This window comes from Petromyzon marinus, chromosome 28 (genome assembly GCF_048934315.1).
Source record: "Petromyzon marinus isolate PM22_M1 ecotype Great Lakes invasive population chromosome 28, UKy_Petmar_22M1.pri1.0, whole genome shotgun sequence".
Classification (NCBI taxonomy): Eukaryota; Metazoa; Chordata; class Hyperoartia; order Petromyzontiformes; family Petromyzontidae; genus Petromyzon; species Petromyzon marinus.
The window spans coordinates 5,963,356-5,978,502 of NC_133694.1; the positions used below are offsets into that span (position 1 = coordinate 5,963,356).

Consider the following 15,147-nt stretch of genomic DNA (forward strand, 5'->3'; position numbering starts at 1 on the left):
TTTTTGCAGACTCGTTACATCGCGTGACGGGGAGGACTCTGCTGGGTCAATACTTTGATGGCGAGATGGTAACGACCTCACCTGGTATGGGTTCGATCCCAAACCTGATGCCCGCTGTATATTTGGAATTTTGCGCGTCTCTCTCTCTCCCCGTGTTTAGAATCAACACGCGTTTAGAGTATTTGGCCGATATAAATTTCCACGTGATAGGCCACTTGAATGAGCTATCACTTGTGACCAGGTCGCTTATTAAAAAGAGCTTTGAAGCTCAGTGGGCCTTACCTGGTTAAATAAAAAAAACAGTTGAGTAGTTTTAGTTTTTCTCCAGTGCAGCCCAGACAGCACAGGGCCACAATTAAATGCTTATTGATTACAAAACATCACCTTCGTTAAATCTTTGGCCCGGCGTCATTTATTCTTTTAAATAATTGCTGAGCACAGGAGGCCCAAATGTGTGAAAATGTCCAGCGGCCAGCAACGGACAGCGCTGTTCATTTTGTGGTAGAAAAGTGTCACGTGTTTCTTGAATGGAGCAGGATTTCCTTATGGTGAGAGCTGGGGGGGGGGGGGGGGAGATCGACGATTGGAGGAGGGGGAATTCCAAAATCGAGCAGTGGGAGGGAAGACGCATAAAGACAATTGTGGTGGTTCAACACAGTGTGGTGGTTCAACACAGTGTAGTGGTTGAACACAGTCAGTTGGTTCAACACAGTCAGTTGGTTCAACACAGTGTGGTGGTTCAACACAGTGTGGTGGTTCAACACAGTGTGGTGATTCAACACAGTGTGGTGGTTCAATACAGTCAGTTGGTTGAACACAGTCCATTGGTTCAACACAGTGTGGTGGTTCAACACAGTGTGGTGGTTCAACACAGTGTGGTGGTTCAACACAGTGTGGTGGTTCAACACAGTGTGGTGGTTCAACACAGTGTGGTGGTTCAATACAGTGTGGTGGTTCAATACAGTCAGTTGGTTGAACACAGTCAGTTGGTTCAACACAGTGTGGTGGTTCAACACAGCGTGGTGGTTCAACACAGTGTGGTGGTTCAACACAGTCAGTTGGTTCAACACAGTCAGTTGGTTCAACACAGTGTGGTGGTTCAACACAGCGTGGTGGTTCAACACAGCGTGGTGGTTCAACACAGTCAGTTGGTTCAACACAGTCAGTTGGTTCAACACAGTGTGGTGGTTCAACACAGTGTGGTGGTTCAACACAGTCAGTTGGTTCAACACAGTGTGGTGGTTCAACACAGTGTGGTGGTTCAACACAGTGTGGTGGTTCAATACAGTCAGTTGGTTGAACACAGTCAGTTGGTTCAACACAGTCAGTTGGTTCAACACAGTGTGGTGGTTCAACACAGTGTGGTGGTTCAACACAGTGTGGTGGTTCAATACAGTCAGTTGGTTGAACACAGTCAGTTGGTTCAACACAGTCAGTTGGTTCAACACAGTGTGGTGGTTCAACACAGTGTGGTGGTTCAACACAGTCAGTTGGTTCAACACAGTCAGTTGGTTCAACACAGTGTGGTGGTTCAACACAGTGGATGAGACGAAACGGTCAATCTTGTTGATCGAGTCATAAAAATTGGGTGCTAAGAATCCATGAGCGAAGTTCACACGGGAACAGTAACCATGGTCGTAGCAATAGAAGAGGGGATAAGCAGGCGACTGGTCAAGTGCTTGAAGTGAATCAGTGAGTCTGTACATTCAGCCTTGATATCATTCTCGATTTGAATACCCACGCGACTTTACCGAAAGAACCAAAGAGTACGGATTCCTGCAGTCACGAAAGCTTCAAATCAAGATTGAACCGCCTCTACGGGGGGAGGGTTTCCACACATCTGTTAGAGCTTTTAACAGACTGCGAGACAAGGAGGCTCTCCACCTGATAACGGACGCTTGTGTTGCGCCCGAAACGTCGTGATTTATTTTATTTTATAGCTACGTGACTTTACCGAAAGAACCAAAGAGTATGGCCTTGATATCATCTTCACTCTTAGGTTCTGCACTGGAAGGAGATGCCACTGTTATCAGTTGTGGCTATTGTGCGGTATACCACGGTGTATGGGTCCACCATGCCATGGGAAAAAGATTGACGGCATGGGACTAGAGTTGCCACCTGTTCTGGTTTTTTACCCCTCCCTTGGATCAGCAGCTGTCCTTAGAAATCTGGACGTTTTTCCCGGGACATTAAGTCTCAGTTTGGTCAGTTGTGCAATCGCACACACGAAATGATTATAGAGGTAGCCGTCGACCCTTCGGGTATTGCAGAGATATTCTTCTACAGTGCTACGTCTTCCCATGATACGTCCCCGGTTTTATGTTGTGCAGTGCCTCCGAGGTGGCAACCATGTACACGGCACACAGAACCTGATAATCACGCAATTTAACATCGAAGCATCGTCCGGGGCTTCTGCAGTTCTACGAAGGCTATCGAGGTGGGTTGTTACATCGCGAGCCAACGAGATGGCGACGGGGCCTGGGGAGACTTTCATCCAGAAGTGGAATAATCGCCGCCGAGGACATTTTGTTATTCAAACGTTACTTCATGTCATTATTTTTTTTTATCCGCTGGCTGGGGTCACCCCTTGAAAAGAGCTGAGTAGCTCAATTGGTTTTACGGCGAAAATCCACTCCTGCCTTCTCATTATGCAGTTGGTTGGCGCGCGTCAAAGGAACGTGTCCATACTCTTTGGTTCTTTCGGTAAAGTCAGGTACGTAGATAAAATATATATATAATCGATCACGACGTTTCGATCGCAACACAAGCAATCGTCATCAGGTGGGACAACCACAGCAAAAAAAACCTGCTGGTTGTCCCACCTGATGACGATTGCTTGTGTTACGATCGAAACGTCGTCGTGAGCTATTATTTTTCTACCTACGTGACTTTACCGAAAGAACCAAAGAGTATGGACTCCTGCAGTCACGAAAGCTTCAAATCAAGATTATAACGTGTACATTTTCACCATTGTGGCTTGTTTCGTCAATGTGGATTTGCCCACAAGTATTCGTCTCTCTCTCAAAAGCTCCTCCTCCAAGACAGGACCGAGCCCCTTCCAAACGCCACACGGAGACAGCTGCTAACATATCGTCTCGTCGGACCACCCGGAATATCCAGTGGCGATCACGCTCGAAAAGAAAAGAGAGACATTATTTAACTCAATTCCGTGCAAAATCCCTCGACCATAATAAAAAAAAAAACACCCGGGGAAAGTGGTTAAGAATGCGTTCTCAGGTTGGCATTCGTGAACACACGAGGCGCATGAGCCGCTGGAGTAAATAAATTAAGGTAAGCTGCACCGCCAAGAGACGGAACGCACCCAAGAGGATGCCCGCCGAGGAGATGGAGCGATGGAGAAAAAAAAAATCAGCCGCCGCGCGGGTCCTGGCTCGGCGGATTGTTACAGCATGAGAGATGGCAAAGAAGGTGGGGGAGGGGGCCCTTCGTCCAGCAGTGGATTTATCGTGCCGAATTGTGGTGATGATGAGCTTGCGCCAAGGGTGATCAGGTGACTTAATCATGCAACGTGTAATTGAGAACACAGTAAATGCTCATGGTAAATGAGCGTACGTAAGTGGCCACTTAAAATCGGTGTTCATGCCTAAGAGTTTTTTTAAAAATATGTATATAATAAATGTCCATGTGCGGTAATGAGTTAACGGCGGCAGTCATTTTAGGGGGTTTGAAGTCGGTTTGGCAATTGCATCACTGACAGTTTCAGAAATAAATATACTGCAACGTCAAAAAAGTTATGACATGTCTGACAATCGGGACGTAAGTAGAGCAGAAATGGGACTGTTGTGACTATGTCTCTCTCTCTATACTCAAACCTTTTTTCCCCTCTACGTGTGGATGATCGTAAAAGCTGCATTCATTGCATGTTGTATATAATTTCTGCTGTGCAAAGCCGACACAACAATTGCGTCCTGACAACTTCCATGGCTAGAAAAGGATGTTAGCGAGTGGCTCAAACACAAAAATATACCGGTCGTGATCCGAATTACATAATTGGGCTTAAAAATATTCCAATTTTAATAAAAACAACAACAACAACAACCAGCTACTCTGTCTTGCCAATACACTTGGGACTGTTGAACTCTTTTTTTTTAAACTGTGAGATTGCTCTCCTCTTGTTGGAGGCTATAAAACGTCTCCCGCTACTCGGGACTGTGGAACCCATCGTCATGTAGGCAAATACAGCTTTGACCTGTCATGACCCCGCTTCCATACTTGTACCCACTAAAATTAGGCCTTTATTTTCCTCTTGTGCCAACACAGCCGAATCATCAGCTGTTTCGCAGCACGTTTTATGGAGCCACACACGAACAACCGTGTTACAAATATAAACCGTCCTGGCCACGACGACGACTCGCCCAGAACGATGCCCCGACCAGAAAGAAGAGATTTTCACCATTTAAGAATGAAATGTGGAACCGGTAATGAAACCGCTCGGAAAATATATTCTAAATCCCATTACGTTAACCACTGCGTTGTCAGATTCAGCAAGCTCTGGAGGAAGGATGACGCGACGGTGATTAAATGCCCCAATGCATTTTTCATCTTCGCATGGCCTGCGCTGCACAGATTACTCTGAAGGCTGGAAAAATTGAAAGCCCTAATAATAGCACCTTGCTGATCATTAACTGTATTATATACATTCTCAAGCAAATGGTCACCTAACGAAGATTTTAAAAATGAGAATGGATGCCACAATTGCAGAGCGGGAATGTTTTTTTTTTTACATCCTAAAAAGAAAACCTGCCATTTGACAGGATAATATATTTTTTCACAAACTGTGTACTGTCAAACGGCAGTTTCGCCTTCAAAGCAATGCATTTCCTGCCCATTTTTTGGCGAAGTGTATGAACTTCGCGCGTATAAGATTCCCACCCGACAGCAGCAGATAACGCTAATGTGTTCTCCGACTGCCTTACAACCGTTACCTGTGCTCAACGTGCATCGCCGCTTTGCCTAACAACATCATTACGACTGCACTCGCAAAAATAAACTATCGTCTGCATTTTGATTTAAAGCTTTCGTGACTGCAGTGATTCATATTCTTGGTTCTTTCGGTAAAGTCACGTTGAAGGGAAACAATAAAATAATAAAATATATATAAAATAATAAAATTCTCACGACGTTTCGACTGCAACACAAGCAGTCATCATCAGGTGTGAAAACCAACGGCAAGAACATTTGAAAGAAGTGGCGGTTTGTATTTATTTATTTTCAAACGTTAGCGCCACGGATAGCAATTTGACCGTTTGTTTAGATGGACGAGTCCATCTATGTTCTGAAAAGAGGAGGGGGGAGACGAAAAATTAATGTATACTGTCTGAAAGCCACCGTAAGCGTGAACAATCAATTAAGACCCGAAATGGTTTATCAAATCCTTCCAATGATTGCTAAGCCAGAATCCATGTTCTCGGTTGAAGTTTTCTCTGTGTTTGTATATGTGGATAGCCTCATATGTGGATGAGGCTATCCACATATACAAACACAGAGACAATTTCAACCGAGAAGATGGATTCTGGCTTAGCAATCATTGGAAGGATTTGATAAACCATTTCGGGGTCTTAATTGATTGTTCACGCTTACGGTGGCTTTCAGACAGAATACATTCATTTTTCGTCTCCCCCCTCCTCTTTTCCGAACATAGATGGACTCGTCCATCTAAACAAACGGTCAAATCTCTATCCGTGGTGCTAACGTTAAAAAAAATATATAAACTGCCACTTCTTTCAAATGTTCTTGCCGTTGGTTTTCACACTTGATGACTGCTTGTGTTGCAGTCGAAACGTCGTGAGAATTTTGTTTTATATTTGTATTATTTTATTGTTTCCCTTCAACATGACTTTACCGAAAGAACCAAGAAGATAACTATCGTCTGGCTAAGGCTGAGCATCGCGTTCGTTATTGCGTTACGCGTCCGCAGGTCCGGCACGTATGTATGTATGTTTAACTTCTTTCACACCGTACATAGCCAACCGTCATGGCTGGGTCAGCGAGTAGGTAAGCGAATGGGTGAGTATGCATGTATGTTGAACTTCTTTCACACCGTACGTAGCCAACCGTGAGTGGATCAGTGAGTGCGTGCGTGTATGTATGCGTGTTGAACTTTTCGCACCCTACATATCCAACCGTGAGTCGGTCAGTGAGTGGGTACGCATGTAAGTTGAACTTCTTTCACACCGTATGTAGCCAACCGAGGTCAGCGAGTGGGTCAGTGAATGGGTGAATGTATGCACGTTGAACTTCTTTCACGTAGCCAACCGTGCTAATCGCACACACGTCTTGTGGTTGGCAAAACAATGTTACAGGGGAATGCTTTTCAGAAGCAATAACAGTCGGGCTCATTTATTGGTGCAAGTGCATGCATGTCCTCTTTGCCCGTGAGACATGGGGACTGGCTCCAATCAAGGGCCCACAGAGTACAGGCAAGTCTGTGACTGCTGCAATACCCATCTGTTGAATTGCTTATAATTCAGTAATTTAATATCACTTTGGAAAGTGGTAAGCCTGACAGGATGTGTCTAGACAGATTTCTCGCCAGGCCTTTTTTTTAATCCCATCAACCCAAACGAATATTTTGAAATCGCACAAATATTTTTTTATTCTTGGTGGTTTTGCAAATCATTCCAAAACACGTTTAAAAAAAATGTCGAACAGAATGGCAAATAATTGACAATTGATGGGTGCTTGCTTAACATTATATTTTAAGGACAACAATATTTGAAAGTTATTTTTTTTACATGCGTCTGATTAGTTCTAGATTAGAGAGACGCCTTTCAAGTCACAGACCCAAGAGCATAACAAGAGTCCCAAGTCTACACTTAGGAACACTTGCACCGGAAACCCCGTTCGTGTGGCAGGGGCGAGCAATCTGCGCTGTCTTTTAGTGATTTCCCCAGACCCCTGCTTACGTATTATACGCATCGTGCAGCAAAACTAACTTCAAACATTCGTTTTAGATGGGGGGGGGGGGGCATTATCCCACAGATTGTAATGGATCGCGAGAAATTGGCTCAAGAATGACTTCAGGACATTAAAAATGCACATAGCCCACACATTAAGATGCAAATCACGCGCAGCTACGAGCGTGTTTTCCGATTATGCAATGGGGAGGAGGTAAAAAACAGTGCGATGCGATGCACTGCACGCAGCAGCAGCAACAGACAAGGCAGAAAGTGCACCTGTTGGGTGACTGCAACACCCGTCTGTGGCATTGGGTGGACCCATGGAAGACAATTGCTTAAAAATAAAAAAAAACGTTGCGAATTATTCAGCCATTTGCCAAACTGCTTCCGGATGAAGGCCTCCCCACACGCCACGATGCTTACAGGAGTTGTTTGACCATGCTTCATCACGCCGTCTATGAGCGTGGGGTGCTGAAGCGTCGGGGGTACAAGACCAGTTTAGATATCGCTCGCATGGACGTCAGCCACGGTCGGGATTTGAACCGAGGTCTCTACCCGGCTCTTGGTGCTAAAAACAGTGCTGCCACCCCCTGCGCCACCCTCAGTGCCACTCCATGCGTTTAGAATGGCTTAGAAATCTGAACACAAAACTCTCCCCGTGGCTACACTTTTACATACCTCGGATGAGCACCTCTGATTCGCACGGTTGGCTACGTACGATGCGAAAGAAGTTCAACACGTAGACATATATACATGTACACAGGCTTGATTATGTACCGCAGAAGGGGAATGTTAAAAATAAACATTCAGATTGCAGTTTGGAAGCCAGATAAACAGTAACGCGTGACGCAGGAAAACATGCTTCTGGTTGTAAATGTGCAGCCAGGGTTGTGTCCTAATGTCCTGCGGCCCTCAGCCTGCAATTGCTAGCAATGTAATGATTCAAAAAGGAGAGAACGATATTGAATATTAAACTGCATATCTCTGGCCACTTGTATATGGACAAAAATCAATATGAATTTCCTCTGCAAATGCTGTGTGCTTGGTATATTTTCCATTAATTGCTGGCCTACTTAAAAAAAATATATGATGATGACAATAGGCATAACAATACATAAATGAAATCATGAGACAGATCGGCATGGCTAGGAATGCCGAGATAAATTCGCATCGAATTTCTTGAAAAACCAAGACCTCCCTCGTATCAGCGAAATGTCCATCATCGGGCATCTCGTGAGAATTATGAACAATATTTTAACTTGACTTACTTATAAAACTGATCATTATTTTTTTATAAATATCAATCTTACGGCACAGCGATGTTCACCGCCAATGAAATATACTACACCCAGATATGTGTTGTCATGGTCTAATCCTAATCTTCAGACACACTGTACAGCCGAGGGCATTTCCAACTAATCCTAAGACACTCAAATCCCCTTGGAACCGAGCACGGCTTCGTAAAAACATACGGCCGTGAAAGGGCTTGCCATGGTGGAACAACATTTGATGTATTAAATAAGATATATTCTTTGTGAGTTGGTTCCCCTTTCAATGATTCGCTCTTCATTTGACCTCCCTCCCCATCTTGTGATCTCATCCCGACAATCCACCTTACTATTTTTTCCCTTTACTTATTTTTGCATCCTTTCATATTCTTTCCCTGCTTTCCCTTACACTTGGTTTTGCTCTTCCCCATCCTCCGAGTTCACAGCTGGCAAAACGTGCGGCTTCATACGTGGCGTGTACAAAGTGCTTGCCACAAATGAAACCACAGTACTTTTGCTGATCCCGTCAAGGAGCATAAACGATCACGCAAACTCCGGTCATCCTCGCAGCGGCTTTTGTCTGGCCATCGAACAAAGACGGCCACCGCATCGTGGCGCTTTCAGATGTAGCTTCTGCGGCCGTCTGAAATGCTCTTCCCTCCGCTATTAGGAAGCCGCTTAAATCTAGATTGAAACATATTTCTTTACGCGTCCTGGAACTACTCCTCATGCAAAAGAAGATTCTATTCGGATTGTTGCTGTCCACCCCCCACCCCCACTCCCACCCCTCTGCACTTCACATTGTTTGGGCAAACTGTGAACAAACACGGAGGCAGGAAAGTGGTGATGCCGATGGATCCTGAGAATCGCAGCGATCGCAAGCAAAGCTTTTGCCGAGCACCGGGGTCCTGAGACAGGGCTGTGGGTGACGAATGAATGGATTTATTATTTGGGTGCACAGCAAAGGGCCAGTGTGTGTGTGTGTGGGGGCATGTGACGGCCGATCGATTAATTGACGAGAACCGATTATTGCACCTCGCGATGCTCGCAACGATTTGCGGTTTACGGGCGAGAGTCATTTTTGAATTCCTGCACATTGTTGTGATGTTTTGCGAGTAGGTTCTGATAAACCGAGCGGTCAACTTAGGAGATTCTAGAAGTACCATGAAGGGGAAATGAATTACAACGACCGATTTTCCCCAAATCGAATCGCGATCTGGAATTTGGACGATTCACGTCGCGAGGGAACACGTGTGCGGCTGAAAGTGTGCAAGACGGCGGGTGCTCTCATGTTCCGAGGAACGTGAATATTTCTCAGCGTGCACAAAAATGTAGCAGACAACGAATGCCAATTTAGCACCATTAAAAGGGAGCAACATATAAAATCAATTGACTCTTTGAATCGATTTGCGAGAGCGAGTTATGATGGTGCATCGAGTGGTGCGGGGAGTTAAGAGTTGAACGCCGTCCACCGAGACGTCTCATTTAAACGAGCGACGCTGGGGGGGGGGGGGGGTGTGCGAGACGCTCCCCATATGGCTTAATTTGCTCACTGTTTACTTTTCCTCATGCAAAACATGAGCTCACCCAAATGCCAACGCATTAACATCTCATTGTGTGAATTTTCCCAGAGAAGAGGGGGGGGGGGGGAGTAGCAATTATTATTACAACAACAGATGCCAGAAAATACTTTAAGCCATGGGAAATAATATTAGATCGCTCGCGTGCCACGAGAAAGTCACCAAACATCGACTCAACGGGGGCCCATGGTAGCCAATTACGCTTTTAGGTTCTTCCCCCCCCACCTCCCGCACACCCCAGATCTTGCCATCGGCAGAGAACGTCACAAGAACGAGCATCCAATCAGATCTCCCGTAGAGCGGCCCGCAGAAGCGGATATTACAGAGCTTCGGTTTTGCATCGATTCTCCTGTGTTGTTTGCCCCCTGCGATGTATTCACCCCCCCCCCACCTTCCCCTTACCACCCCAACCGCACCACAGTCTCCCCCTCCCCACCCAATCTCGTGCTGGGCTGGAAGTCTCACCGGCGTAGGGCAGCGGAGCGTCCTTGTCGAGGGCGATGAGGGGAAGCTCCATCATGACGATCTGCTCCGTCTCCTTGAGCACGCCATGGTAGACGTCCTCCAGCCATGGCCGGTGCTTGTTTACTGGAAGACACAACACAGCGTCGTTACATGACAAAGGAGGCAATTACAGCCCCCCCTCTCTCACTCTACACGTTGGTAGTAGCAGTAGTAGATGCGGCCTGCTGAGCATACACACACAGAGTACGCACACACACAGAGTGCACGCACACACACAGAGCACACACACAGAGCACACACACACACAGAATATACACACACACACACACAGAGTACGCACACACACAGAGTACACGCACACACAGCACACACACAGAGCACACACACACACACAGAGTACACACCCAGAGCACGCAAACACACACAGAATACACACAGAACACAATGTTGTCCCAAGTCCATCTGCATTAGCCGCATCTGAGCGAATAAAAATCCGCATCGAGTGAATTTGGGGTAAAAACATATAAGTTAACCACATGCATATACAGCGCGAAAATCGCACAAACCTAACACACACAAAGCGAGGGGAACCTGTCCAGTGTTTTGATTATTACGATTAGTCAGCATTATGGAGCTTCTCGGGTGAGACACAACTCTGCTGTAATGCGACCGTGACGAAGGTGGTAACGGCGCAGCCCTGCAATTGCCTGCTCACACCACTGCTGGTGGAACGGGCCTTCTCCACTAGAGAGGGACCTCTAGATAGCCCCTCCCCCCCCCCCCTCTGGAGGGTATTTTGGCCCCCTCTTCCACACCGGGAAGAGCTGGGGAGTATCCATTGACACTGCTGGGTGGACAGAGGTGTTGGGGGTGGGGGAGTGGGTTATGGGGGATTAACAAAAAGACTTTCAACCATTATTTCAACTGCCGCGTCTTAAGATTGATTCGAACCGGCCACCTCTGGATTGCAAGTCCAGTGCGCTGACCGTTAGACCACAGCAGCATCATCCCTCGTAATGATAGAAGCCATTAATGGCATTTTTTTTTGTCTTGCAACACATTGGTGGCGGCAGAAACAGCTGCTGCTGCTGCTGCTTGATGAAAATCGGCAATGAAGGCAGATTATACTGCTCGAGACGCCATCACACCTGTGCCACCAGAAAATAGATTGAGACCGCGAAACTTTCTTTCCAGTTTCCACTCACTGCCTTGAGAAATTGCCAGCTTATTTCGTTGGACCCTTCAAGACCAAGAGGTCACCGTGGCCGATGCGGTTGCTTCCCCCACGCGTTGCCATGCTTGTCGTGCACTTTACAGCAGCGTAACAGTGCAGCGGCTGGTGGCATTGCAAGGACGGCTCTGGCTATCGTGATGATCCATAACAAGGGCGAAACCATCAAAACGCAGTTTCCCCGCGCCACTTTATTCTGGACAATCATTGCAGTTCTTTGCATGAACTGCGTGTGGCCAAGTTGTAAAATATCTTAGCTTGTTTATTACGCGTATGTATGAACTGACACGTCCTGAAGAAGGCGACTTGAGTTAAATCTATCCACAAAACTTGTCGGGGGATTTGTGTAAGGTGAACCGGTCTGCTGCGTCACTGCAATCTGGGCCCCCGTCGTTTTCAAAACGATTAAGTTGTTCCGCGTCCAAGGCGGCTTAACCTAAAAACAACTATTCTATTGTGCTTTCGGTGAAGTCACGTAGATAGAAAAAAAAAGAATGATAAAATAATAAAAATAATAATAATAATGAAATTAAGTGAATAAAAAAATAATAAAAATATCACGACGTTTCGATCGCAACCACGAGCAATCGTCATCAGGATATTTTTTTTATTGTTATTATTTTTTCTATCTACGTGACTTTACCGAAGGAACCACAGAATTTGAATTCCTGCAGTCACGAAAGTTTTAAATCAAAATCTAAAAAAACGATTTTAATTATTTACCAAGTAAGGCTCACCGAGCTACTTAGCTCTTTTTCAGAAGCGACCTGGCCATCACAAATGATCGCTTCAACCAAGTGGCTTACCACGTAGGAAATTTACAGCGGCCAAATACTCCAAATGCAATGGCGATTCAAAACGTCGAGGGAGAAATATTCTCGCGACCCGCGGGGAGATTATGCAAGCTCCAAATATGCGCGCGTCATGGTTGGGATCCTACCCACGACATTCTACACACCAGGCGAGGGAGATAAGATGGCCACCTTGACGCCCCAATTCATAAATCGCATATTCTGCACACACGAATATTTTAACCGGCAGCTTAACCAACAACCGCTTCCACAACAACAACAACAACAACCATTACACCACGAGCACACATCAGGGCACTCGATATTCGTCCAACCTCACCACGGCGAAAAATGTCGGGGGCAAGCGAACCCGCCGTTAATAGCGTTGCCCCCGGTCCACGATTCAGGTTGCGCGTTCGAGTGTTTCATTTAGAAAGGCGCGCACTCGCGCACGCGATCGCATGCAATCGCGATTTGCACACGCACGGGTCCGTCCGTCGCTCTCGTGCGAGTCACAATAACGCCAGCGCCGGGACGCGTCCGGCGGATTTCCAGCGCCTGCGAATTTCTGCGGGACAGCTTGCGAGCGACCGTGACAGCGTTCCCGCGAGGACCACAGGGAACGCGCTCGGTACGTTCTCGCCCATTTCTCTCTGTACGCAAATCGTTCCGCGTCGCATTCTCGATGGGCTGTCTGCGTAAAATGTATGGCTTTTTTTTTTAAATGGACCTGAACGCTCTCTACGGGGGGGGGGACGGGGAGGCAGGTTTCCAAACAACTTTTTTTTTATTAACCGGCACCGCGTTTATTAAGCGAGGCGTGGGCTTGTTTGCGTGGGGAAAGGACGCAGCCCTGCAAGTGCCGGGCTGCGTCACTGCTGGCCGAGGGGCCTCCACTAGAGGGAAGTCAAGACAGCTCCTCTTCAGAGACGTGAGAATACCCACGCTTTACTCCACCACACACGACCCGCCCATTGATGAAGTGTCGTACCCATTGATGCTCTGGGGTGGACAGAGGCGGAAGGAATTAACAAACTATCCCCATTGTTGCAACTGCCGTGCTGGGAAATTGAACTGGCGACCTCTGTGCTAACCATAACACCCCATGGCATTATCCCTTGTGTGTGTGCGTGTATATATGCATGTATAAATAACAGTTTTGAGTGCGAGTGTAGTGGTGAGCACACTGAGCTGTGTGTCCGGTAATCCGAGTTTGATTTCCGCTCGGGGACAAAATCAATGACGACTATCTCAACTGGTCCTGGGCATCCCCTAGGTCGACTCAGCTTTAAATGAGGACCTGGTGAGGTGTATAAACATCAGCATTGAGCAGACAATGGGCGCCGGTGGTGGTGCTGGCCACCCACCCCCTTGTGTGCTGTGCCGGCTTTAATAGGTGCTCGCTGGCAGCATTTCCCCCTAACAGTCTGCTTCAAGGCTATACGGTGGATATGTTTTAAAAGAGAATCGACCGAAAATTCGAATGCAGTATTCCGAGACTTAGCGAGGATTTCCTGTAGAAAAAGCTTAAAATCTATTACTGTTTATTATGACTCGATTTTAATAATATTAATAGTACCATGTAATAATACCATGTATTATTAATATCATGTATTATTAATACCATGTATTATTAATATCAGTAAATATCAGTAACGATGTAATTATTCCATGCATAATTGCTGTTCAACTCTGTAAAAAACAAAAACCTCCCCACTAATTAAAATCAACAACAACGTTTCTCACTTCATTTGATTAACAGCCTTTAAGGTGCAAATAGCAATTAATTTGTGTCCACAAGTAATTTGGAACAATTGGCTAGCACAGATCAATTTTCAAACCCAGACCAATTTTAATTGTTTCCGTTTACAAATTAGAGGCTATCAAGTGAACGCTCTTCAATCCTTCACTAGGCAACGACAAGATGTCACCTGACAGTTTTAACTGGCCATCGAAAACCTATGGGGGAACAAACAAACTATTCCGCCACTCTGCACCATCACTCACGAGAAACTCAGGTGGTCAAGCCCAGTCGAATCACAATTTCACACATCTGACCATCACATTTATCAGCGCTGACAAATCTGACCGACCACAGCCAGCGCCGTAATTTGTGGTACGGTGTAACTGTAACTTTCTGTAGATGTTCTGTAAATTCTAATATCCGCCCCTGCCCCGGTTGACCAGCCAGTCGGATACGCAACACTGCGCATGTCGTCGTACCCATCAGAAGAATGCCACCAAAGAGCAATCTGGAAAGAGCAATGTCAAAGCAAGTGAAAGGTAACAGGTGCAGAGTATGATCAAGGAGGAGATTTCTGCGTGTATGTAGAACTCTTTCGCATTGTACGTAGCCAACCGCGCAAATCGAAGGTGCGGTGGAAGGGCAACAAACTAAAACGCAGCTCTAAAGAAATTGAGTTTCAATCGAGATTATTTAAAAGTGCCATAGCTCCAGTGGCTTCCTCATATTGGAAGGAAAAGGGTTCCAGACGACTGCAAAAGCGCGTCTGAAAGCGCTGCAATGCAGTGGCCAGCAGCCAAAAGAGCCACCGCGAGGACGACCGGAGTGTCACGTGATGGTTTATGTTCATTGACGAGATCAGCAAGGTATTGCGGTTCATTTGTAGCAAGCACTTTGTGTGTAATGAGTGCGACCTTATATAAATAGATGGACTGATGGAGCTGAGGAGGTAGCATTCGATGGAAATGAATGACCTGGAAACATCGGCAACAGATGGGAGATGATTATGATGATGACGACAATTGCCAACAAAGGAGGACTGTTGCTGTTGCCAGATGTTCATGGACAGGAACTTTACAAACGTAACGCACCAGGGATGCTGGGAACTTTGGTCACCACGTTGGAGCGATATTAACACCTTTGCCTGA

At 46.2% G+C, this 15,147-nt stretch overlaps 1 protein-coding gene across 1 annotated transcript in view; it reads right to left on the bottom strand.

The window, feature by feature from the left end:
• The window catches only part of CLSTN1 (calsyntenin 1), a 154,419-nt gene that overhangs the window by 95,659 nt on the left and 43,613 nt on the right, over positions 1–15,147 (bottom strand). The window contains exon 2 of the mRNA XM_032962242.2: positions 10,234–10,356. Within this exon, the coding sequence (XP_032818133.1) occupies positions 10,234–10,356 (123 nt within the window). The remainder of the gene's footprint in view (positions 1–10,233; positions 10,357–15,147) is intronic.